The sequence below is a fragment of the Pseudophryne corroboree genome, chromosome 4 (genome assembly GCF_028390025.1).
Source record: "Pseudophryne corroboree isolate aPseCor3 chromosome 4, aPseCor3.hap2, whole genome shotgun sequence".
NCBI lineage: Eukaryota > Metazoa > Chordata > Amphibia > Anura > Myobatrachidae > Pseudophryne > Pseudophryne corroboree.
In genome coordinates this window covers 452,009,443-452,036,959 of record NC_086447.1, presented here as the reverse complement: position 1 = coordinate 452,036,959, position 27,517 = coordinate 452,009,443, and the positions used below count along the sequence as shown (strand labels likewise).

General features: G+C 47.4%; 1 protein-coding gene across 1 annotated transcript in view; it reads left to right on the top strand.

Moving 5' to 3' along the window:
• Positions 1–27,517, top strand: part of MDN1 (midasin AAA ATPase 1) — a 695,825-nt gene that overhangs the window by 372,374 nt on the left and 295,934 nt on the right. Inside the window, exons 45-48 of the mRNA XM_063916985.1 lie at positions 5,576–5,692; positions 5,979–6,187; positions 6,557–6,705; positions 24,258–24,454. Of these exons, the coding sequence (XP_063773055.1) occupies positions 5,576–5,692; positions 5,979–6,187; positions 6,557–6,705; positions 24,258–24,454 (672 nt within the window). The remainder of the gene's footprint in view (positions 1–5,575; positions 5,693–5,978; positions 6,188–6,556; positions 6,706–24,257; positions 24,455–27,517) is intronic.

Here is a 27,517-nt window from a genome sequence, read left to right as displayed (position 1 = left end):
TGTGTGGTACAAACGCCCTGTGATATACATCTAGTAGTTACTGTGATTTGTTTTATCTACTGTTAACACATATAGCCATGCTGAGTATTACTTTGTCTTGCTAGTCCAGTGCAGTTTTATGGTGCATAATTTCTGCATGGTACGCTTGTGACTATATTTGTGTGTGCATGTAGCTGCTGCTTGATTGCCTTATTAAAGGGTATTTTACTCAGTGGGCTACTCCTATATTGCTATACCTGAGGGGGATAAGTGTATCAGGTTTCTTTCTGTATAATATAGGATTGTATCACAAGATATACTTGCTGTGTAGTTTTACTTGTGATTCATAGTCACCATAGATATATCTTTTAAACTCCCGATTTGTGCTGTCATAGTAACACTTCACGAAGTGTTCTTGCTAGGTACAGATGGGTCCACGGTTATCTTGGCTAGTTTACTGCACCTAGGCACAACGTGGTTTATTAACATAAACCCTTCGTCTATTGTTCTCAGCTGCAATACAATACAGAGAACAATACAGCAGGGGATTAAGTCCGACTGCCCAATCTCCGTTAATCCTATTAAAGGTCAAGATAAACATGGACCCATCTGTATATTGCTGCTACACCTTGTACCAGGTTGCCCTATATTGTGCACATTCTTATGTCTGCTACACGTGGCAACGACACTGGGGCTTCCCACATTGCGTAGTAGTGAGGCCGCAGACGTGATGGAGGAAAATATGTCAGCTGAGAGTTCAGGTTCAAGGGGTTCCTTACCCCCCTGTGGGTAGGTAGCACCTGGGGCATCACATGACCCACCTTGCGCTACGTTTTCCACGCTGTTAAACACGCTTGTAACTAAATTAGCACCCCCTGTGGGACCACCTGTGCCAATGCAGCAGTTTATGGTCCCTGCTATTAATCCGCCATGGGCAGATCAAATCTCCATTCAGTTACAGCATTTGAACCGGTCACTGACTAAATCTAAGTGTCAATCTCTCCCGCCTAAGACTAAGTCGTCTTCTAAACGGGCCATTACCTCCTCCCAATCCACTGCTATCCCAGACACGTCCTCTGAGGAGTATGGTGCATATACTGATCCCACAGACACTGACACAGATGTTTCTGATGGGGAAGGGAAGTCATTGGTGGATGTCCCGGATTTGATTGAAGTGATTAGGCTCATTTTTCAGGTGTCTGATGATCCTACACCTGAGGCTGTCTCTAAGAAACCGGATAGGTTTAAACGTAAGAAGGTGGTTAAACAAGTTTTATCTCATTCTGAACACCTGGTTGACATACGTCAAGAATCCTGGAAAAATCCGGTTCAAAATTCACACCAAATAAGAGACTGTTGGCTCGCTATCCTCTCTGCGGAGGTATGTAAGAATTGGGAAACACCTCCGCCCGTTGATTCTCATATGGCGCGTATGGGTGTTTCCTCTGCTCTACCAGTAACTACCGTCACCTCTCTGAAGGAACCGACTGATAGACGTGGGGAGGGTTGTTTAAAAGCTATTTATACCCTAACGGGGGCTGTGCATAGGCCAACCATTGCAGCAACTTGGGCTGTTGAGGCGTGGGCTCAGCAGCTTGAGGCGGAACTGCCTTCCAACACATCCAAGCATGCTCAACAATGTCTCTCGTACACTACCACGGCTTCTCTGTACCATAAGGAGGCGGCCTCCGATGCCGGGGTGCTCGCTGCCAAGGCTGCTACTACGTCCGTCTTGGCCAGATGTATCCTTTGGTTGAGATCCTGGTCGGTGGATATGGATTCCAAGAACACCCTGGAAGTGCTTCCTTTCAAGGGATACATTCTTTTTGGAGAAGACCTCAATAAGATTGTGGCTGATCTGGCTACTGCTAAAACAGCTTGCTTACCTAGTACAGCTCCTTCTGCGCAGTCCGCTAAAAGTACTTTCCCTCTGCCCTTTCGTCCTCCAGGAAAAGCAAGAGGGCAGGCGTACACAAAGCAAGCTCGTGCTTCCAGACCTGCCAAGCCCCGCCCATCAGCCAGCTTCCAAAACTGAAAAGCCTGCCGCATGACGGGGCGGGTCTCCCGCTGGGGAATCCCAAGGTGGGGGGCCGACTTCTAGGATTTGCCCAGGAATGGTTAAAGATCACTTGAGATACCTGGGTGAGGGAAGTCGTCGCTCAAGGTTACACCATCCCTTTCAATAATCGTCCCCCGCATCGATCTTGCCTGACAGATGTGCCTCCGGATCCGGCAAATGCAAACACTTTGCACTCGGTGGTACATTCCCTCCTGACCACAGGAGTGGTAGTACAGGTGTCTCTGGCTCAGAGAGGAAAGGGGTACTATTCACCGCTGTTCCTAGTGCCAAAACCGAACGGGTCCCCAAGGCCCATTCTCAATCTGAAGTCCTTGAACAAGCATGTGCGGGTCTCCAAGTTTCGTATGGAAACGCTGCGCTCTGTTGTTCTGGCCTTGCAGCCTGGGGACTATATGGTCTCCCTGAACATACGGGATGCCTACCTACATATTCCTATTGCGGTATCTCATCAGCAGTACCTGAGGTTTGCGGTGGGAAACCTTCATTACCAATTTCGGGCGTTACCCTTTGGTTTGACAACGGCTCCACACGTTTTCACCAAAGTTATGGCGGTCATGACGGCTGCACTCCACTGTCAAGGGGTCAGGATTATACGGTTCCTGGTCGATTTGTTGATCCTGGCAAATTCCCCAGAACTTCTCCTGTGTCATCTCGATCTGACTGTCAGTTTCTGCAAGCCCGCGGGTGGCTGATCAACTAGAAGAAATCCTCCCTGGTTCCTGCTCGAAGTATGGTACACCTGGGAGCGTTATTGGACACTCACAACCAACGGTTGTCCTTGTCTCAGGAGAAAGTCCTGAAGCTTCAGGACAGGATTCGATGCTTCCTATCTCATCCGCAAGTGTCGATACATTCGGCACTGCAAGTGCTGGGTCTCATGGTGTCGACTTTCAACATGGTGGAGTATACTCCATTCCATTATCGCCCTCTGCAGAAGTTAATTCTGACCAAGTGGGACGGCCTACCTCACCAAATCAGATCTCACATGATCTCCTTGTCTCCGGAGGTCCGCCTGTCACTGAGCTGGTTGCTTCAGGACCAACGATTGAGCAGGGGCCGTCCCTTTTGGATATCCAACTGGGTCCTGCTGACGACGGGTGCCAGTCTGAGGTTGGGGTGCGGTTTTGGAATAACACTCTCTTCAGGGTTGGTGGAACAAGGAGGAGTCCCTGCTCCCAATAAATATTCTGGAATATCGGGCAGTGTTCAGTGCGTTGACAATGGCCCAGCATCTCATACAGAACAGACCTGTTCAAGTACAGTCAGACAACGCCACCACGGTGGTGTACATAAATCATCAAGGCGGCACTCGAAGCAGCTTGGCAATGAGGGAAGTATCACGGATTCTTCAGTGGGCAGAACGCCATCTGCCGGCCATTTCCGCAGTGTTCATTCTGGGCGTCCTGAACTTGGAAACGGACTATCTCAGTCGTCGGGACGTACACGCCGGAGAGTAGAGCCTCCATCCGGAGGTGTTTCAACTTCTCGTGGGCACGTGGGGTCTTCCAGATGTGATGGCGTCTCGACACAATCACAAGGTTCCGGTCATCGGAGCAAGGACAAGGGACCCTCAAGCTGCGTTCGTGGACGCTCTGGCAATTCCTTGGAACTTTCAGCTACCATATGTGTTCCCTCCGGTGTCACCCCTGCCCAGAGTAATACGGAAGTTCAAGCAAGAAGGGGGAAACCTGCTTCTGGTCGCTCCAGCGTGGCCCAGACGGCACTGGTTCTCCGATCTACTTGGTCTTTCGTGGGATCATCCCCTTTTACTTCCACAACGACCAGACCTCCTCGTTCAGGGCCCTTGTGTTTACCAGGATTTGGCCTGTCTGGCTTTGACGGCGTGGCTCTTGAAGCTTCGGTCCTGAGGGCCAAGGGTTTTTCTGAGGCAGTCCAACTATGTTGAAGGCCCGTATGCCGGCTTCTGCTTGGATCTACCATAGGGTCTGGAATGCTTACTTTACTTGGTGTGCGTCTCGCAATCATGGCGTTTTCAAGTTTAGTACGGCCAAGCTATTGGCCTTTCTACAACAGGGCCTGGACTTAGGCCTGCGACTGGCCTCCCTCAAGGTTCACATCTCTGCCTTGTCGGTTTGGTTTCAGAGAAAAATTGCTTCCCTACCTGATGTCCATACATTCACTCAGGGTGTGTTGCGGATTCAACCTCCTTATGTGCCACCTGTGGCCCCTTGGGACTTGTCGGTGGTTTTTGAGGCCTTGCAAGAGTCTCGGTTTGAGCCTCTTACTTCTGCTGACCTTAAGTGGCTTTCCCTTAAGGTCCTTTTCTTGCTGGCGATTGCTTCAGCTAGAAGGGTATCTGACCTGGGTGCCTTATCCTGTAAGTCTCCCTATTTGATTTTTCACCGTGACCGAGCGGTTCTTAGAACGCGGCAAGGTTATTTACCTAAGGTGGTGTCTTCCTTCCACCTTCAACCAGGAGATTGTGGTTTCCGGCCTTTAATTCTCCTGAGTTGTCTACCAAAGAGCGGTCTTTGGATGTAGTACGGACTCTCCGTATCTATGTGAAGAGAACATCCTCCATTAGGAAATCTGATTCTTTCTTCCTGTTTGGTTTTCACAAATGTGGCTGTCCTGCTTCCAAGCAGACTCTGGCCAGATGGATTAGAATGGTGATTACATATGCTTATGTACAGGCTGGTCAGCCGGTTCCAGCTACCATTAAAGCCCATTCTACTCTGTCGGTTGGACCTTCTTGAGCTGCCCACCGTGGTGTGACCCTTGAACAATTGTGCAAGGCGGCAACGTGGTCCTCAAGGAACACGTTTGTAAGGTTATATGCCTTCGATACCGCCGCTTCCAAGGATGCTTCCTTTGGACGCCAAGTTCTCATGCCCGCTACAGTGCGTCCCCTCCCATAAGGGACTGCTTTAGGACATCCCCGATGTGGAGCCCAGTGTACCCCGCAGCAGAAAACAAGATTCATAGTCAGAACTTACCGTCGTTAAATCTTTCTGCGAGGTACACTGGGCTCCACAAGCTGCCCACCCTAACGCACTTAGCGTCTTTGGTTTGATATTGGCATAGCTGCTGACACCCTCTCCTGCGGTGAGTATGTGGTGTACTTGGCTAGGAGCGATTGTCGTCTCTGTTACCTGCCACTGCATTGGGCTGGTTAACAAAACTGAGCTCCTGTGCATGGGGGCGGGGTTACAGAGGAGGCGGCGCTGTGCATCTTGGGAACAGTCAAAAGCTTTGAGCCTGTTGGTGCCTCGGATCAAGATCCTACTCTACACCCCGATGTGAATCCTTGTGGAGCCCAGTGTACCTCGCAGAAAGAGATTTAACAACGGTAAGTTCTTACCATAAATCTCGTTTTTAGGTCAGAGTCCCTTGAGAACATTTATTTTCGTAGAAATACAAATTTATAATTATCAGTGTTTGCCTCCCTGTCTGTTTCTTTTCTTGGATCGCCTACATTTGAGACTGTGAAAGTAGAGCATGGTAGTAGCTGTGTTCTCATGATGTGTTTTTTTTTTTTTTTTTTTTTAAATACAGTTCATCTGTTCTAGATCGACTCAATGCATTGCTTGAACCTGGAGGGGTTCTTACTGTTAGTGAGAGAGGCATCATTGATGGCACCACTCCAACTATAATTCCTCACCCTAACTTCAGGTATGGCTTTTATTCTTATTAACTTATCCTTCTTGCAATATATGCTACTTATTGAGACATTACAGTAAATAAACTATGTAGGAAATATATGTATATGTGTGTACAAGCCTCCTTTTTTTGGGTAACTTCTGCACATTTACCCCCCTCCTAAAAAAAATTAATTATAAAAGAAAATTCAGGTTTTGAACTTAAACATATTTTTTAACAATTTTACAGTTTATTTTTACAATTTAGTTAATTGAATTATGTTTGCTGATATATCTGTTTGATGTTCTACAACACACAGACTGTTTTTGTCAATGGATCCCTGCCATGGTGAAATCTCCAGAGCAATGAGGAACCGTGGTATTGAACTGTATATATCCGGGGACTGTGGCGGAGTGGAGCTGGATACTTTCGATATCAGGAAATTACTACATGGTTTGGGCATGATCGGAGATCATATATGTGATGCTTTGATAGCAGTGCACACAGAGATCAAAGAAACCATAATTGGTAAGCAGAAAATAGAGATGATGGTGCTTGTATAGGTTTGTCAGATGTAGCAATGACCTGCACTTTGTTTCTAAACACAAGGATGCTCAGAAAATTTTTTCAAGTACTAGTTTTTATTAAAACAGTTACTTCAAAGCACCATTTTAATATTTAATGATTTATTAATTATTTAATGTTAAATCTCAGAAGCAGAGTGCCTCGTAATCGTCAATATGAGTTTATTATATTATATAAGTAATTATTATATACAATATTATTTACATAATAATTACATGTTTTATTAAATTACATTTATTTTTTTAGATAAATCTCCTTACTCTGTGAATGTTAGCTAGACTGGCTTTCTACTGAGCTGATATGTATTTCCAGGTTCCCCTTGCAGCTCACTCTCTCATCTGCTCCATGCTGCTACTCTGATATCCCAACAGCTGCAGAGAGGATGTCACTTGGAACAGGCTTTTCAAAGAGCCTGCCAAGAGGTCTTTACTTTCTCACAGCACTCACTTGTGGCTCAGGGGGTGAGTTCTGTCATTAATTACTGATGCCTGAATGCCAACATTGCAGGTTTATTATGATGTGATACATTACTGGTTTAAATAAATGGACTATATAACATCCTATAGGCAGTATCCTATTAACAGTGGTACTTTACCGATGAGCAGCTGCCAGAGCTTGATAACACATGGGACCAGGGAGTTGTGTTGTCGTGCTGTAGTGGGTCCAGGTGCGGCAGATTTGAAAAAATAAAAAAAAAGGCCTTTAACTGGATACTACAGTAATGACAATCTGTCATCAGTCGCGATATCTGGCCATTTTTAACAAAATGGCATCAGGGCTAATACAATACCGCTCTTAGTGCAGTAAACTTTTTTTTTACTGATATTCATTACTTACTATTAGTAACTTCCTTATTAATGAATAGTTATAAGTTATAGTGCAATATTTGTGCGCCTCCGTCAACTGCTTTTATCTTCCTTTGTTTATATGTCACTTATTTTCTCATGTATATACAGTAGTTGTCAAGGACGGCACCACCAAAGTCCTAATCAAATACTTTGAGAAATAAAGTACAGTGGTCATTTAGAATGCTGAATAATGAAAAGATAATGACCACAGAAGCTCAACCAAATCTCTTCTCCTAAACTTTCAGAACTTGCCAGCAGTCTGTATGTCGACATCTCAACCGTCAACATTTTGTAGGCAGCAAGGTTTTTCTGCTACACATCCCACTGGCCTTGTGTTGTCAAAGACAACCCATTGGTTCTTGCTTTGGTGGCTGAACGGACATAACATTTGGCAAGAGTTAGCCTTTCTGAAACTGGGAAGGGACCATAGTAACAATGTATGCCAGTCTGCGGGGTTGAGGTGCTTTGACACTGAGCATACATCTGCAGTGGTTTTGTCCAGGGTAAAGACCAAGCTTCCCATAAACATTCTTAAGAACCCCAGGGTTCAGGTCTTGATTCCAGCATAGGGGGTAATTCTGAGTTGATCGCTGCAGCAAATTTGTTAGCAGTTGGGCAAAACCATGTGCACTGCAGGTGTGGCAGATATAATATTTGCAGAGAGCGTAAGATTTGGGTGGTTTATTTTGTTTCTGTGCAGGGCACATACTGGCTGCTTTATTTTTACACTGCAATTTAGATTTCAGTTTGAACTCCCCCACTCAAATCAAACTCTCTGCACATGTTATATCTCCTGCCCCCCCCCCCCCCCCCCCTGCAGTGCACATGGTTTTGCTCAACGGCTAACAAATTTGCTGCTACGATCAACTCTGAATTTGGCCCATAGTCCTCCTACCTTTGCAGCAGTCCCCTTCTGATCTAGTTGGACAGTTCCACAGCTGTGTCCTATATCTACCATGATGAAAGCCGCAGTGATAGCCACAGTTTTCATCCTAGAAATAGAAAAGTGTGAAGCTGATTTATTAATTAGGCTTGTAATTCATCCCATCTGTATGTGGTCCAACACCTTGTGGAATGGTGGGGTATTCTGGAAGTTGTATTTTCTGGCCTCTCAACAGAACCAGTGCTGCTATATGAAATGCACACCAGTGATCTGTCATGGTTAAGGCAGTGACAGTACTGGGGCAGTTCAATATACTGCACCTCTATCCCCTGATACCCTTGCCAAAAAAAGAAAAAACACTATTTAAATAATTCTTGTTACTCTGGTGGCCCGAATTGGCCAAACAATTGTGATATGCCAAAATACTAAGCATAAAGCGTGCCCAAAAATTTAGCACTAGAAAAGAAAAGGAACCGAGCTAGGAGTCAAAACAAAAGGTCTGACAGGCCATATCTGGAGCAGGGGTTGCTGGGTGGTCTAGCAAAAGTATACCTAGGGCCACAAACCTGAAGGAATTGTGGTGTCTTGGAGTTGAGGTAAGCTGTGATTTTCTCCATTACAGCCAAGCTGTGATTTTCTCCATTACAGCCAAGTGCCGTTAAAACTGCAAAGTAAGGCTGGGGCTACACATAGCTGCAAAGCAGGTCCTATTCAGTGGGACCCGCTTGGCTGCAAGGAGACTGCACATGGGCGCCTATTCAGGCGCCCACCCCTGTTCGGCAGTTCCGCCGCTGCCAGATTCAACCACAGCGTGCTGTGGTTAGGCCGTATGGCAGGACGACAGGATTTCAGTGTAAACGCATACATTTCATTAAGAGAGGCTGGCTAGATAATATATGGATCATAGCAAAGTTGATTACTTCGGTATTTCATTGGGCTTACATTGGGACAGAACAGTCTGTCCCAGAACAGCTTTTTCAGCTGACCAAATCATGCTCCTTCAAACTGGAGCTTGCTGTTCCATTACCACAGGGGACAATTCTGGAGATCACAGCCTTTTGATGGCTCCTGGTTTTCTTTTACATTTGGCGCTTTTTTTTTTGTCAACCACCATCTTGGCCTGGGAATAGTTAGAGGTTACTACACCTGTGCCTCTGGGGCTAAAGTTATAATCGGCAATATTTCCCAGCCTTGCTATTTTATCAGCAGTCAGCAGAGCATCTATTCTGGTACCCTCTAATGATGATTGCCCAGGTTGCGTCAGTCTGTGTTTTGTTCAGAAAGAACAGTCTCGTGCAAAAAAAAAAGGAATAAATAAAGGATCCTAGAGGCAGAGAGCAGCTCATTGCAGGCCCTCTCCTCGGAACTTAATTTTTTGAGTGCTGCTATACTTGCATTACACAGCTGCCACTACGTGCATCTTCGCTCCTGTATAAGATGAACTTGCCTGCTTGTTTCAGGTGCTAGAGTATTTAACACTCTCTGCCCTGATTTGGCAGTCATATATGCATTTTTAGTTTGAGTACTATATTTTAACTGGTCGGTACAGGGCTCCTGCCTATATCCCTGTACTATGTCCTGGTCTTTTTAGCACGACTTCTGACCCTGGACGACCAGTTAGGCCATGTCCTTTATCCATTGGGATGCAGCCAGAGTGTTATTTCTCTTACGTCCTAGAGGATGCTGGGGATTCCGTAAGGACCATGGGGTATAGACGTGCTCCGCATGAGACATGGGCACTATAAAGAACTTTAGAATGGGTGTGCACTGGCTCCTCCCTCTATGCCCCTCCTCCAGACCTCAATTAGAACCTGTGCCCAGAGGAGACTGGGTGCATTACAGGGGAGCTCTCCTGAGTTTCTCTGAAAAAGAATTTTGTTAGGTTTTTTATTTTCAGGGAATCCTGCTGGCAACAGGCTCCCTGCATCGTAGGACGGAGGAGAGAGAAGCAGACCTACTTAAATGATAGGCTCTGCTTCTTAGGCTACTGGACAATATTAGCTCCAGAGGGAGTCGGAACGCAGGTCTCACCTCGCCATCCGTCCCGGAGCCGCGCCGCCGTCATCCTCGCAGAGCCGGAAGATAGAAGCCGGGTGAGTATACGAAGAAAGAAGACTTCAAAGGCGGCAGAAGACTTCAGATCTTCTATGAGGTAACGCGCAGCGGTAACGCTGCGCCCCATTGCTCCCACACACTACACACATTGCAGGCACGGATGGGTGCAGGGCGCAGGGGGGCGCCCTGGGCAGCAGCAAACCTCTAGGACTGGCTCATATGGATATATAGGCTGCGGGGGCAATATATTTTATAATCCCCGCCAGTATAAATAAATTTGAGCGGGACCGAAGCCTGCCGCTGAGGGGGCGGAGCTTTATCTCACAGCACTAACCAGCGCCATTTTCTCCACAGCACACTGCAGAAGCTGGCTCCCCGGACTCTCCCCTGCTGAACACGGTGACAGAGGGCAAAAAAAAAGGGGGGGGGGGGCACTTGTAAGGCGCAGTGAGTGTATAAATTTATCTATATGATGATATAAAAGCGCTGTTTATCTGGAAATTTTTGTTTCCAGGGTTATTGGTGCTCGGTGTGTGCTGGCATACTCTCTCTCTGTCTCTCCAAAGGGCCTTATCGGGGGAACTGTCTCTCTCTCTCTGTCTCTCTCTCTCTCTGTCTCTCTCCCTCTCTCTCCCTCTCTCTCCCTCTCTCTCCCTCTCTCTCTCTCTCTCTCTCTATATATATATATATATATATATATGTGTATATATATATATATATATATATATATATATGTGTGTATATATATATATATATATATATATATATATATATATATATGTATGTATTCCCAGTGTGTGGGGGGGTGGGTGTCGGTACGCCTGTGTCGGCATGTCCTGAGGCGGAAGGCTCTTCTAGGGAGGAGGTGGAGCAGATTATTGTGGTGTGTCCGTCGGCAACGCCGACACCTGATTGGTTGTACATGTGGAATGTTTTAAATGCAAATGTGACCTTGTTACATAAGAGATTGAACAAAGTAGAGTCCAGGGATAATACGGGGAGTCAATCAATGGCTTTGACGGTGTCACAGGGCCCTTCAGGGTCTCAAAAACGTCCCCTATCCCAAATAGCAGGCACTGATACCGACACTGATTCTGACTCCAGTGTCGACAACGATGATGCAAGGCTACACCCAAGGGTGGCCAAAAGTATTCATTATATGATTATTGCAATAAAAGATGTTTTGCATATCACAGATGACCACTCTGTCCCTGACACGAGGGTACACATGTTTAAGGAAAAGAAACCTGAGGTAACATTTCCCCCATCGCATGAGCTGAATGCGTTATTTGAAAAAGCTTGGGAAACTCCAGACAAAAAACTGTAGATTCCCAAAAGAGTTTTTCTGGCGTATCTTTTCCCGGCACAGGACAGGGTACGGTGGGAATCCTCACCCAGGGTGGACAAAGCTTTGACGCACTTATCCAAAAAGGTGGCGGACCAGACGCGGCAGCTCTCAAAGATCATGCTGATCGCAGACAGGAAACGACTTTAAAATCAATTTATACACATACTGGTGCTTTACTCAGACCGGCTATAGCATCGGCTTGGGTCTGTAGCGCGGTAGCAGCTTGGACAGATACCTCGTCAGCTGATCTTGGTACCCTAGATAGGGATACCATTTTGTTGACCTGAGGTCACATCAAGGACGCATTCTTATATTTGAGAGACGCTCAGAGAGATGTCGGGACTACTAGGTTCAAGGGCCAACTCGATGGCAGTCTCAGCTAGGCGAGCGCTGTGGACCCGCCAATGGACGGGTGATGCCGACTCAAAGAGGCATATGGAAGTTTTACCTTACAAGGGTGAGGTTTTATTTGGGGAAGGTCTCGCGGACCTGGTTTCCACAGCTACCGCGGGTAAATCTACCTTTTTGCCTTATGTTCCCCCACAGCAATAGAAAACTCCTCAATATCAGATGCAGCCTTTCGGTCGCATAAGTCCAGAAGAGGTCGGGGCTCTTCCTTCCTCGCCAGAGGTAAGGGTAGAGGGAAGAGAATGCCTGCTACGGCCAGTTCCCAGGAACAGAAGTCCTCCACGGCTTCTACTAAATCCACCGCATAACGCTGGGGCTCTCCTGGGGAGGCCGCACCGGTGGGGGCACGTCTTCGACTCTTCAGCCACGTCTGGGTTCAGTCGGACGTGGATCCTTGGGCGATGGAAATTGTATCCCAGGGCTACAGGCTGGAATTCGAAAACTTGCCTCCTCGTCAATTCTTCAAATCGGCTTTACCAGCTTCTCCCCCAGAGAGGGAGATAATTTTAGCTGCAATTCAAAAGCTGTGTCAACAGCAAGTGATTATCAAGGTTCCCCTAACGCAACAGGGGAAGGGGTGTACTATTCAACCCTATTTGTGGTCCCAAAACCGGATGGCTCGGTCAGACCCTTTCTAAATCTAAAATCCCTGAACCTGTTTTTAAAAAATGTTCAAGTTCAAGATGGAATTGCTCAGGGCAGTCATCTCCAGCCTGGAAGGGGGGGGGGGATTTTATGGTGTCATTGGACATAAAGGATGCATACCTTCACGTCCCCATATATCCTCATCAGACATACCTGAGATTCGCTGTACAGGACTGTCATTACCAGTTTCAGACGTTGCCGTTTGGGCTTTCCACGGCCCGAGGGTGTTCACCAAGGTAATGGCGGAAATTATGGTGCTCCTACGCAGGCAAGGAGTCACAATTATCCCGTACTTGGACGATCTCCTGATAAAAGCGAGATCAAAGGAACAGTTACAGAAAAGCGTGTCGCTCTCCCTGGGAGTGCTACAGCAACATGGATGGATTCTAAATCTACCGAAGTCGCAGTTAGTTCCAACGACTCTGCTGTCTTTCTTAGGCATGATCTGGACACAGAACAGAAGAGGGTTTTTCTCCCGAGGGAAAAAGCCCAAGAACTCCAGAACATGGTAAGAGACCCGTTAAAACCGAAAAGTGTCAGTCCATCAGTGCACTCGAGTACTGGGAAAAATGGTGGCGACCCACGAGGCCATCCCCTTCGGCAGGTTTCATGCGAGGACTTTTCAGTGGGATCTTCTGGACAAGTGATCCGGGTCCCACCTTCAAATACATCAGAAAATAACTCTGTCCCCCAGGGCCAGGGTGTCTCTCCTGTGGTGGCTCCAGAGTGCTCACCTTCTAGAGGGTCGCAGGTTCGGCATCCAGGACTGGGTTCTGAGGACCACGGACGTGAGCCTCCGAGGATGGGGAGCAGTCACACAAGGAAGGAATTTTCAGGGACTGTGGTCAAGCCAGGAGGCTTGTCTACACCTCAACATACTGGAATTGAGGGCCATATACAACGGCCTACGACAAGCGGAGAATATTCTTCGCGACCTACCGGTTCTGATACAATCAGACAACGTCACAGCCGTGGACAAGAAGCAGAGTGGCAATGGCGGAAGCCACCAGGATTCTGCGCTGGGCAGAAAATCACGTAAGCACTCTGTCAGCGGTATTCAGACTTCCTCAGCAGACACGATCTCCATCCAGGAGAGTGGGGACTTCATCAAGAAGTTTTTGCAGAGATAACAAGTCTTTGGGGACTTCCTCAAATAGACATGATGGCGTCATGCCTCAAAAGCTTCGGAGGTATTGTGCCAGGTCAAGGGACCCTAAGGCAGTAGCGGTGGACGCTCTCGTGACACCATGGGTGTTTCAGTCGGTCTATGTGTTCCCCCCTCTTCCTCTCATCTCAAAGATACTGATAATCATAAGGCGAAAAATAGTGCAGACAATACTCATTGTTCCAGATTGGCCTCGAAGGGCCTGGTATTCAGATCTTCAGGAGCTGCTCCCAGAAGATCCATGGCCTCGTCCTCTCAGGGAGGACCTGTTACAGCAGGGGCCCTGCGTGTTCCAAGACTTACCGCGGTTACGTTTGTCGGCATGGCGGTTGAACACCAAATCCTAGCTGGGAAGGGTATTCCGGAGGAAGTCATCTCTACTCTGATAAAGGCTAGGAAGGAGGTGACGGCGAAACATTATCACCGTATCTGGAGGAAGTATGTTTCTTCGTGTGAAGCCAAGAATGCTCCTACGGAAGACTTCCACTCGGGCCGGTTTCTCCACTTTCTACAGACTGGAGTGGATATGGGCCTAAAGTTAGGCTCCATTAAGGTATAGATTTCGGCCCTTTCTATATTCTTCCAGAAAGAATTGGCTTCTCTCCCAGAAGTCCAGACTTATGTAAAGGGAGTGCTGCACATTCAGCCTCCTTTTGTGCCCCAGTGGCACCATGGGACCTAAACGTGGTGTTACAGTTCCTAAAATCTCACTGGTTTGAGCCTCTTCAAACTGTTGAGCTAAAATTTCTCACTTGGAAGGTGGTCATGTTATTGGCCTTGGCATCTGCAAGGTGGGTGTCAGACTTGGCGGCCTTGTCTCATAAGAGCCCCTATCTCATTTTCCATGTGGATAGAGCAGAGTTGAGGACTCGTCCTCAATTTTTGCCTAAGGTGATGTCATCGTTTCATATTGTGGTGCCTGTGGCTACGGGAGATTTGGAGGATTCCAAATCCCTTGATGTAGTCAGGGCCTTAAAAATTTACGTAGCCAGGACGGCTCGAATTAGAAAAACAGAAGCTCTGTTTGTCCTGTATGCAGCCAACAAGGTTGGCACTCCTGCTTCTAAGCAGACTATTGCTCACTGGATCTGCAACACGATTCAGCAGGCTCATTCTACGGCTGGATTGCCGGTACCAAATTCAGTAAAGGCACATTCCACTAGGAAGGTGGGATCTTCTTGGGCGGCTGCCCGAGGCGTCTCGGCTTTACAGCTTTGCCGTGCAGCTACTTGGTTGGGTTCAAACACTTTTGCTAAATTCTACAAGTTTGATACCCTGGCTGATGAGGACCTCATGTTTACTCAATCGGTGCTGCAGAGTCATCCGCACTCTGCCGCCCGGTCTGGAGCTTTGGTATAATACCCATGGTCCTTACGGAGTCCCCAGCATCCTCTAGGACGTAAGAGAAAATAAGATTTTAAACCTACCGGTAAATCTTTTTCTCCTAGTTCGTAGAGGAAGCTGGGCTCCCGTCCCAGTGCGGACTAAATTCTGCAAGACTTGTATATCGTTTTTGCTTACATAAGGGTTATGTTACAGTTTTGATCAGTATCGGGCTGATGCTGTTTTGTTTCATACTGTTAACCGGTTAGTATATTCCATGTTATACGGTGTGGATGGTGTGGGCTGGTATGAATCTTGCCCTTAGATGAACAAAATCCTTTCCTTGTACGGTCTGTCTCCTCTGGGCACAGTTTCTCTAACTGAGGTCTGGAGGAGGGGCATAGAGGGAGGAGCCAGTGCACACCCATTCTAAAGTTCTTTATAGTGCCCATGTCTCCTGCGGAGCCTGTCTATACCCCATGGTCCTTACGGAGTCCCCAGAATCCTCTACGGACTAGGAGAAAAAGATTTACCGGTAGGTTTAAAATCTTATTTTTTCCAACCTTCCCGGTACCATTATTTCTGTAGTTTTGGGTTGAGATTCTGGGGTCTATTTACTAAGGCTTGGATGGAGATAAATTGGACGGGGATAAAGTACCAGCCAATCAGTGTTTAACAGCCATGTCACACGTAGGGTTTGAAAAATGACAGCTAGGAGCTGATTGGCTGGTACTTTATCTCCGGCCACTTTACCTCCATCCAAGGCTTAGTAAATAGACCCCTCTGTCTTGTGCTCCCTGGAGTTGTCTGTGTTCTGTGAGAGGTCTAGGTAACGCTTTCTTGCCTATTGTACTGCAAGCCAGTATTGTTAGCTGAAATTGTCTATACTATGCAATCCCTCCTATGGTTTATTTTCTTTTGGAAGGATGCAGGATTGGCTGCACACTTTATATGAGGATGCAGAGCTTCCTTAGGCTGCATCCATTTATTGTTGGGTGGTTGTGCTCCTAGATGCAGTGTTAACCATTGTGGAGTTCTAGGTCTCAAACTTTTTTCAGGTTTCTGCTGGAACACTACACTGGTGCACTGGTTGTGGGTGATACCAGTTTCCTTCCTGTGGCTCCCCTTTTATCAGGGATTCTAGGTTGTACATTTGTAATATTGTAGTCAGGGTATCAGAGTCAGTTTGCGTTTGAATGTCCTTTTTGGTCAGGTAGTGTTGGTATCTTGCAGCATGCAGCTCCTTTGGTGATTTCTGTAGATTTATGGCCTCTGGGTGTTTGAGTTTTACTCTGTCCCACTCAGCTTTCCAAGGCAGGTTCTCTTTAGGGCTTTTTGTTAGCTCTTAAACTTGGTGGCTGTGCTTCTAGGCATGTTTAACATGGGCCGTTTGTGGGCATTCCTTGTCGTTTAATGAGTTTGAGCTGATAGTTCTGTATGGGCATATCTGCACACTTTCATGGTCTCTCGTTTGTTGTTTGTGGAAAGGGTTGTCAGGTTGGTTGTGTTTCTGCCTTTTATAGGTTCTGCTTCAGAAGTGTCTGACTTTTTTTTTTTTTTTTTTCCTGGATGTTAAGCCATTTATTGACTGTGCACAGCAGAAATTGTCTGTTTTACTACTCGTGTCTTGGGGCCTCAATTTTGCATTTAAGGTGCTTCAGTGGGTTCCTCAGGTATGTATGGTGGTTTATTTGACAAGTGGCATATCTGTTGCCAATTGTTTCCACTCTGCTGGTCTCTGTGCTGGCAGCTTCATCTGCTAATTTTCCATTCCTGATTTTCCACTTTGCCTGGGTGTTGCTCTGCACTATGTTGTCTTCCCAACCAAAGTGATTTGCCGGTTTCTCCTGACCTGTTAGATTTTTGTTCCTGCATTTTTGTCCTCCTGATTCCGTTAGCCTTCTCCATTTCTTGGGTGTTTAGGCATTCCGGATTGTGTGTCTCCAGCTACATTGGTTCAGCTGTCGCAATGCCTTTTGGTCCTTTGTGATGCTCACTGATGGGGCAGGTCTGTGGCTCACTTGATGACTTTCACCCTTGAGTACACTACTTTATCTTTGGGTCAGCTGATGCATGACCCTCTCCGGGTGCAGTCTCCTCAGGCCATGTGTGCTTCTTGGACATCTACGTAGAGTGCCCCGGTTGAGCGGCTCCTTGATCCTCTGTGCAGACTTTAACCACTATTTCTCTAACGTCCTAAGTGGATGCTGGGGACTCCGTAAGGACCATGGGGAATAGCGGCTCCGCAGGAGACTGGGCACAAAAGTAAAGCTTTAGAACTACCTGGTGTGCACTGGCTCCTCCCCCCATGACCCTCCTCCAAGCCTCCGTTAGATTTTTGTGCCCGAACGAGAAGGGTGCACACTAGGTGGCTCTCCTGAGCTGCTTAGTGAAAAGTTTAGTTTTAGGTTTTTTATTTTCAGTGAGACCTGCTGGCAACAGGCTCACTGCATCGAGGGACTAAGGGGAGAAGAAGCGAACTCACCTGCGTGCAGAGTGGATTGGGCTTCTTAGGCTACTGGACATTAGCTCCAGAGGGATGATCATAGGCCCAGCCATGGATGGGTCCCAGAGCCGCGCCGCCGGCCCCCTTACAGAGCCAGAAGACAGAAGAGGTCCGGAAAATCGGCGGCAGAAGACGTCCTGTCTTCAACAAGGTAGCGCACAGCACTGCAGCTGTGCGCCATTGCTCTCAGCACACTTCACACTCCGGTCACTGAGGGTGCAGGGCGCTGGGGGGGGGGGGGCCCTGAGACGCAATAAAAACACCTTGGATGGCTAAAAATGCATCACATATAGCTCCTGGGCTATATGGATGCATTTAACCCCTGCCAGAATACATAGAAAAACGGGCGATAGGCTCCGCCCCCTTATCGGCGGCCTTATCTCCTCAGCACACTGGCGCCATTTTCCCTCACAGCTCCGTTGGAGGGAAGCTCCCTGGCTCTCCCCTGCAGTCACTACACTACAGAAAGGGTTAAAAAAAGAGAGGGGGGGCACTAATTATGCGCAGTATTAAAGATACAGCAGCTATAAGGGGAAAAACAGTTATATAAGGTTATCCCTGTATATATATATATAGCGCTCTGGTGTGTGCTGGCAAACTCTCCCTCTGTCTCCCCAAAGGGCTAGTGGGGTCCTGTCCTCTATCAGAGCATTCCCTGTGTGTGTGCTGTATGTCGGTACGTTTGTGTCGACATGTATGAGGAGAAAAATGATGTGGAGACGGAGCAGATTGCCTGTAATAGTGATGTCACCCCCTAGGGGGTCGACACCTGAGTGGATGAACTGTTGGAAGGAATTACGTGACAGTGTCAGCTCTGTATAAAAGACAGTGGTTGACATGAGACAGCCGGCTACTCAGCTTGTGCCTGTCCAGACGTCTCATAGGCCGTCAGGGGCTCTAAAGCGCCCGTTACCTCAGATGGCAGATATAGACGCCGACACGGATACTGACTCCAGTGTCGACGGTGAAGAGACGAATGTGACTTCCAGTAGGGCCACACATTACATGATTGAGGCAATGAAAAATGTTTTACACATTTCTGATAATAAGAGTACCACCAAAAAAAGGGGTATTATGTTCGGTGAGGAAAAACTACCTGTAGTTTTCCTGAATCTGAGAAATTAAATGAGGTGTGTGATGATGCGTGGGTTTCCCCCGATAACAACTGATAATTTCTAAAATGTTATTGGCATTATATCCTTTCCCGCCAGAGGTTAGGGTGCGTTGGGAAACACCCCCTAGGGTGGATAAAGCGCTCACACGCTTGTAAGGGCTCTACCCTCTCCTGAGATGGCCGCCCTTAAGGATCCTGCTGATAGAAAGCAGGAGGGTATCCTAAAATGTATTTACACACATACTGGTGTTATACTGCGACCAGCAATCGCCTCAGCCTGGATGTGCAGTGCTGGGTTGGCGTGGTCGGATTCCCTGACTGAAAATATTGATACCCTAGATAGGGACAGTATATTTTTGCCTATAGAGCATTTAAAAGATGCATTTCTATATATGCGTGATGCACAGCGGAATATTTGCCGACTGGCATCAAGTCTAAGCGCGTTGTCCATTTCTACCAGTAGAGGGTTATGGACACGACAGTGGTCAGGTGATGCGGATTCCAAACGGCATTTGGAAGTATTGCCTTATTAAGGGGAGGAGTTATTTGGGGTCGGTCTTTCAGACCTGGTGGCCACGGCAACAGCTGGGAAATCCACGTTTGTATCCCAGGTCGCCTCTCAACATGAGAAGACGCCGTATTATCAGGCGCAGTCTTTTCGTGGACAAGGGGGCAAAAGGTTCCTCATTTCTGCCCCGTGACAGAGGGAGAGGAAAAAGGCTGCAGAAATCAGCCAGTTCCCAGGAACAGAAACCCTCTCCCGCCTCTGCCAAGCCCTCAGTATGACGCTGGGGCTTTACAAGCAGAATCAGGCACGGTGGAGGGCCCGTCTCAATGAATTTCAGCGCGCAGTGGGCTCACTCGCAAGTAGACCCCTGGATCCTTCAGGTGATATCTCAGGGGTACAAATTGGAATTCGAGACGTCTCCCCCTCGCCGTTTCCTAAAGTCGGCTTTACCGATGTCTCCTTATGACAGGGAGACAGTTTTGGAAGCCATTCACAAGCTATATTCCCAGCAGGTGATAATCAAGGTACCCCTCCTGCAACAGGGAACGGGGTATTATTCCACACTGTTGTGGTACCGAAGCCGAACGGCTCGGTGAGACCGATTCTAAATCTAAAATCTTTGAACACTTACATACAGAGGTTCAAATTCAAGATTGAGTCACTCAGAGCAGTGATTGCGAACCTGGAAGAAGGGGACTACATGATGTCTCGGGACATCAAGGATGCTTACCTTCATGTCCAAATTTACCCTTCTCACCAAGGGTACCTCAGGTTTATGGTACAGAACTGTCACTATCAGTTCAGACGCTGCCGTATGGATGGTCCACGGCACCCCGGGTCTTTACCAAGGTAATGGCCGAAATGATGATATTCCTTCGAAGGAAGGGAATTTTAGTTATCCCTTACTTGGACGATTCCCTGATAAGGGTAAGATCCAGGGAACAGTTGGAGGTCGGTGTAGCACTATCTCAGGTAGTGTTGCGGCAGCACGATTGGATTCTCAATATTCCAAAATCGCAGCTGGTTCCGACGACTCGTCTTCTGTTCCTAGGGATGATCCTGGACACAGTCCAGAAAAAGGTGTTTCTCCCGGAGGAGAAAGCCAGGGAGTTATCCGAGCTAGTCAGGAACCTCCTAAAACCGAGCCAAGTCTCAGTGCATCAATGCACAAGGGTTCTGGGTAAAATGGTGGCTTCCTACGAAGCAATCCCATTCGGCAGATTCCACGCAAGAACTTTCCAGTGGGACCTGCTGGACAAATGGTCCGGGTCGCATCTTCAGATGCATCAGCGGATAACCCTGTCACCAAGGACAAGGGTGTCCCTCCTGTGGTGGTTGCAGAGTGCTCATCTTCTAGAGGGCCGCAGATTCGGCATTCAGGACTGGGTCCTGGTGACCACGGATGCCAGCCTGCGAGGCTGGGGAGCAGTCACACAGGGAAGGAATTTCCAGGGCTTATGGTCAAGCCTGGAGACATCACTTCACATAAATATCCTGAAGCTAAGGGCCATTTACAATGCTCTAAGCTTAGCAAGACCTCTGCTTCAAGGTAAGCCGGTGTTGATCCAGTCGGACAACATCACGGCAGTCTCCCACGTAAACAGACAGGGTGGCACAAGAAGCAGGAGGGCAATGGCAGAAGCTGCAAGGATTCTTCGCTGGGCGGAAAATCATGTGATAGCACTGTCAGCAATTCCGGGAGTGGACAACTGGGAAGCAGACTTCCTCAGCAGTCACGACCTCCACCCGGGAGAGTGGGGACTTCACCCAGAAGTCTTCCACATGATTATAAACCGTTGGGAAAAACTCGACAGGTATTGCGCCAGGTCAAGGGACCCTCAGGCAATAGCTGTAGACGCTCTGGTAACACCGTGGGTGTACCAGTCAGTGTATGTGTTCCCTCCTCTGCCTCTCATACCCAAGGTACTGAGATTGATAAGATGGAGAGGAGTAAGCACTATATTCGTGGCTCCGGATTGGCCAAGAAGGACTTGGTAACCGGAACTTCAAGAGATGCTCACGGAGGATCCGTGGCCTCTACCTCTAAGAAGGGACCTGCTCCAGCAAGGACCCTGTCTGTTCCAAGACTTACCGCGGCTGCGTTTGACGGCATGGCGGTTGAACGCCGGATCCTGAAGGAAAAAAGGCATTCCGGATGAAGTCATCCCTATCCTGATCAAAGCCAGGAAGGATGTAACCGCAAAACATTATCACCGCATTTGGCGAAAATATGTTGCGTGGTGCGAGGCCAGTAAGGCCCGACGGAGGAAATTCAACTGGGTCGATTCCTACATTTCCTGCAAACAGGAGTGTCTATGGGCCTGAAATTGGGGTCCATTAAGGTTCAAATTTCGGCCCTGTCAATTTTCTTCCAAAAAGAACTAGCTTCAGTCCCTGAAGTTCAGACATTTGTAAAAGGGGTACTGCATATACAGCCTCCTTTTGTGCCTCCAGTGGCACCTTGGGATCTCAATGTAGTTTTTGGGTTCCAAAAGTCACATTGGTTTGAACCACTTAAATCTGTGGAGTTAAAATATCTCACATGGAAAGTGGTCATGCTGTTGGCCCTGGCCTGGGCCAGGCGCGTGTCAGAATTGGCGGCTTTATCCTGTAAAAGCCCTTATCTGATTTTCCATTCGGACAGGGCGGAATTGAGGACTCGTCCTCAGTTTCTCCCGAAGGTGGTTTCAGCGTTTCACCTGAACAAACCTATTGTGGTGCCTGCGGCTACTAGGGACTTGGAGGACTCCAAGTTGCTAGACGTTGTCAGGGCCCTGAAAATATATGTTTCCAGGACGGCTGGAGTCAGAAAATCTGACTCGCTGTTTATCCTGTATGCACCCAACAAGCTGGGTGCTCCTGCTTCTAAGCAGACTATTGCTCGTTGGATTTGTAGTACAATTCAGCTTGCACATTCTGTGGCAGGCCTGCCACAGCCAAAAATCTGTAAATGCCCACTCCACAAGGAAGATGGGCTCATCTTGGGCGGCTGCCCGAGGGGTCTCGGCTTTACAACTTTGCCGAGCAGCTACTTGGTCAGGAGCAAATACGTTTGTAAAATTCTACAAAATTGATACCCTGGCTGAGGAGGACCTGGAGTTCTCTCATATTTGGTGCTGCAGAGTCATCCGCACTCTCCCGCCCGTTTGGAGCTTTGGTATAATCCCCATGGTCCTTACGGAGTCCCCAGCATCCACTTAGGACGTTAGAGAAAATAAGAATTAACTTACCGATAATTCTATTTCTCGTAGTCCGTAGTGGATGCTGGGCGCCCATCCCAAGTGCGGATTGTCTGCAATACTGGTACATAGTTATTGTTACCAAAAAATCGGGTTATTGCTGTAGTGAGCCATCTTTTCTAGAGGCTCCTCTGTTATCATGCTGTTAACTGGGTTTAGATTACGAGTTATACGGTGTGATTTGGTGTGGCTGGTATGAGTCTTACCCGGGATTCAAAATCCTTCCTTATTGTGTACGCTCGTCCGGGCACAGTATCCTAACTGAGGCTTGGAGGAGGGACATGGGGGGAGGAGCCAGTGCACACCAGGTAGTTCTAAAGCTTTACTTTTGTGCCCAGTCTCCTGAGGAGCCGCTATTCCCCATGGTCCTTACGGAGTCCCCAGCATCCACTACGGACTACGAGAAATAGAATTATCGGTAAGTAAATTCTTATTTTTCCAAGTTCCACACATTGTGACCACTGACATCTGTTTTGGGCACCAGGTTTTTTGCATGGCTCTGTGTGCGACACCCCCTTTACTTACCACCCTTTTTGCGGTTTGTTTTTGTGAAGTCCCACAGTCTGTAGTGTACAGAAAGAAGAGAAACCCAGTGGCGCAAAAAAGGCATGAAATGTGGAATATAATATAATAAGTCTTTCCTCTTAATGAAAAATCCTTTTCATAGAAGAAATTCTTCTTTACGGCTTTTTCCTCCAGAAGATGTACATTCAATGAATCATAAATAGGCTCATCATCCTCCACAATAGGAAATTTATCTCGTTCTCCACTTGGAAATATACCACTATTTAGTAAATGATAGTTTTGCTCATCATCCTCCACATATGATATTCCTTTAGATGGGGGGTATAGTGGGTCCATAGAAGGGAAGCAGAGGATCCCATGAATGCAATCTTCCTACGCAAGCAACAGTCTGTAGAAGTAGCAGCATCTGTGATTCCAGCCTCTGAATGTTCCTCCAGCTAGCTGGAGGAACATTCAGAGGCTGAAATCACAGATGCTGCTACTTCTACAGACTGGAGGAACATTCAGAGGCTGAAATCACAGATGCTGCTACTTCTACAGACTGTTGCTTGCGTAGGAAGATTGCATTCATGGGATCCTCTGCTTCCCTTCTATGGACCCACTATACTCCCCATCTAAAGGAATATCATATGTGGAGGATGATGAGCAAAACTATCATTTACTAAATAGTGTTATATTTCCAAGTGGAGAACGAGATAAATTTCTTATTGTGGAGGATGATGAGCCTATTTATGATTCATTGAATGTACATCTTCTGGAGGAAAAAGCCGTAAAGAAGAATTTCTTCTATGAAAAGGATTCTTCATTAAGAGGAAAGACTTATTATATTATATTCCACATTTCATGCCTTTTTTGCGCCACTGGGTTTCTCTTCTTTCTGTATTCTATTGTTATATCTATGGGTGGTGAACCATTGTGAGTTAACCCGGGCTGCAATTTTAAAGGTTCATGCGCAATTGTTTTTTGGTGTCTTTTCTCTTTCACAGTCTGTAGTGTACCCCAGATGTATTTAGAGGAATTGATTTTACTCAGAGTACAAACAAAAAAATCCTCTTACTTACAGTAGTTGCTTCTTATTCCATGCAGCCTTTTTGGGAGGGCTCAGAGTAAAGCTTTAATTAGCCTATAATGCTCAGTTTATGTGCAAAAGAACTTCCAAACCATGAGCATGTTACCTTATAGCTGTAGTTGCATAACTGCTAGCTTAGTTGAAGGCTTTGTATGTTAAATTGTAAATATTTTCTTGAATTACTCTTTAAAACAAAAAAAAAACAAAAAATATTTCAGTGTCTTGCACCTGTAGTATGAATAATTTCACTAACCTGGAAATTGTAAAAAGAATAGACATAACTGTTTACATTTTTAGTTACAGTTCTATAAATGTGTACAGAAATATTGCAAAAAGCATTGTTTGTATAAATTACCTACATGTTCTTTGTGTTGTAGCAAGTGCAGGATATTGTTTGGAACCAGATTTGTACACTGACACCCACCTATGGAGATTGCTTGTTATCCCTGGGTTTGTGGCCAGATGAAATACCCTGCGCTTTTCTTTCTGCTGAAGACTCTGTCTTATCTACTATTTTAAGAGATGGACAAATTCTTGTTTACATACTAAACAGACACAGTCTCCGGAAAAACAGGTAATAACAAATTAAATGGCAAATTGTTTTTTAATAAGTTTTTTTTTTTTTTTGTTAATATATTTGCCTTAGCTACAGATGTGTCCTTCTAGATCTTTGCAGCATTAGCTGCCGCAATGTGTATTGTTATGCTGCGGGAGCCATCGCTCCCGAGCGTCTACAATGGTGTTCTAATGAGAGTGTGCCTACGCACAGCTCCCGCTGTGTCGGAACCCGCATGGTAAGTTGTGCAGCAGCAAATGGAAAGGCCACCTCTGTACCTACAGTAAATAAGCATTATGTGCATCAGGTACAGATGTGTCCTTACGCACCTAGCATTTTTTCACTTCATGGCGCAAAAAACCTATCGCGACTTAGACAATGCGCCACAGATATCTAGATTTGGATTTTCTCATTTGCGTTATTCTTTATCATCCATGGGGTACACAGGGATGGCACAAGATGTTGAGTTGGAGTCTGGGCACCAAACGATTTCTTTTCCCAGTAGCCCAGCATCTAGGTCCAGTTTTTCGTTTGGTGCCCAGGGAGTGGGCAATGTTTTAAAGTGGCTGCTATTAAGCAGCCTCATAAGTTTATTTTATTTCACTTTTCCTTGAACAAGTAGTGAATTAGCATATAAGATACCCTCACTGCTGCATCAACGATCCTCTACTCCAGGGGTAGGGAACCTTTTTTCTACCGAGGGCCATTTGGATATTTATAAAATCCTTCGGGGGCCATACAAAAATTCTCAACTTAAAAAATTACCCTGCCCCCCAGTAGGTTTACCTCTTAGAGGTACTGTGTGTGCGTGCCGGAGGCGCGCACGCGCCAAAAAAATGGGTGTGGCCAGTTAAAATGGGACGTGATACACATATGCCCCCAATAGTGCGGTGCCAGATCCACAATTGCCCCCACAGTGCCAGGTATACAAATGCCCCCACAGTGCCAGGTATACAAATGCCCCTCACAGTGCCAGGTATACAAATGCCCCTCACAGTGCCAGGTATACAGATGCCCCCCACAGTGCCAGGTATACAAATGCCCCCACAGTGCCAGGTATACAAATGCCCCCCACAGTGCCAGGTATACAGATGTCCCCACAGTGCCAGGTATACAAATGCCCCCCACAGTGCCAGGTATACAAATGCCCCCACAGTGCCAGGTATACAGATGCCCCCACAGTGCCAGGTATACAGGTGCCCCCCACAGTGCCAGGTATACAGATGCCCCCCACAGTGCCAGGTATACAGATGCCCCCACAGTGCCAGGTATACAGATGCCCTCCCCTCTCCCCTCCGTGCTGCTTACCGTGGGACACTGAGGAGAGCGCGGCTGTCGGGTGGGACTGGAGCGGCGGCGTGTAGTACTTCAAACCAGCCGCCGGTTCGAGAGCCAATCAGAGCTCGCGGACCGGCAGCCGCGGCTCCTGATTTGCTGGCGGTCCGCGAGCTCTGATTGGCTCACGGACCGGCGGCTGGTTTGCAGTACTACACGCCGCCGCTCCCACTCGACAGCCGCGCGCTCCTCCCTGTCTCCCTGTTCTGACAGCTGAGACACGCTGCCGCCGGACTGAGCGGCAGCGTGTCTCACTGACACAAGCTGGTGGGCCGGACCACCCCTGCTCTACTCCAATGATCCTCAGTGCTGGCGGCCGCAGTGCTGGTGACCGTAACCTCGGCTGGGCTCCAGCACGCACGACAGGGGAGCCGCAGCCAGACACATTGGGGGGGGAGTGGCTGTCACAGTCAGTGAGGGAGACAAACTGTGGTGCTGGCGTTGGGGGCTAGATTTTCTGAGTACCCCCACTAGACTACCAGGGTATCTTCTTAGCAACGGGGCACTACTGTATGTAGTGGCTTTTGCCCTGGGGTCCATACCAGATAGGGGAGGTAATCTTTCCCTGTTGGCTCCTCCCTCATCCCTTGGTGCATTGACTCCCGCCACTGGGCTAACTCCTCCTCTCTCTCCTCCCTCAATGAGACCCTGATCAGCCATTTTAACCATATTGCCTGCCTCAGCATCTCGGTAAAGCAGGCATTCCCAATCTTGTTCCTTAAGGCACACTAACAGTGCAGGTTTTAGTGATATCCATGCTTGTGCACAGGTGATTGAATTAGTACCTCAGTTATTCTATTTAACCTTCTGTGCTGAAGCCTGGATATCGTTAAAACCTGCACTTGTTAATGTGCCTTGAGCACTGAGGTTGGGAATGCCTACTCTAGTGAGCAGCATGTACATCGCTCTCGGTGGTCAGGTTATACATTCCGTTCCTTCCGTCCCCGTTGGGGTTGGATTGAGCACTATTTGCCCATTTTCTTCTACGGATTCCATAGGGATCCACAGGGATAACATCGGGGTTATAATTTATTTTTATTTTTTTCATTGCATTGAATGTTCTATGTGCATGTATCTTGAGTGTATAGGAGTACTGTCTTTTCACTAGCTTTTTGGGAGAATCCTTTCGCCCAATATTTTTCAACAGTAGATCCAAAAAAAATCAGGGGTACCACTCCATTCTGATGTCCGAAGTTAATCATCCCAGTTCCCCTGACCGAGAGAGGCACAGGTTTCTATGCCACCCTTAAAAGTCAGATGGCTTGTTCTGATCCATCCTCAACCTGAAGTCTCTCAACAGGTACCTCCTGGGTTTCCAAGTTCCGCATGGAGTTTCTGCGCTTAATCAGTCTGGAATTGGATGGACACAGTGCCATAACTAGACATTTTAGCGCTGTGTGCAAGAAACGGCATCGGCGCGCTCTTCTCCCCCCCCCCCCCCCCCCCCTCACCCAATATGCAAACCAGCTGCAGTGTGTGCCGTATACGCGTGCAAAAACTATAGGGGCGTGGCTTCACGTTAAAGGGGTGTGGCCACAAAATAATACCATTTCATATAATGGTGCACAGTAGTCTCCATTATTTAAATTACGCCGCACAGTAGCGCCACTACACCAGGTAGAGCCCCTTTTACACCTTACGTCAGACAGCGTCCCCTTTTTACACATTACGGCAGACAGCATCCCCTTTTTACACATTACGGCAGACAGCGTCCTCTTTTTACACATTACGGCAGACAACGTCCCC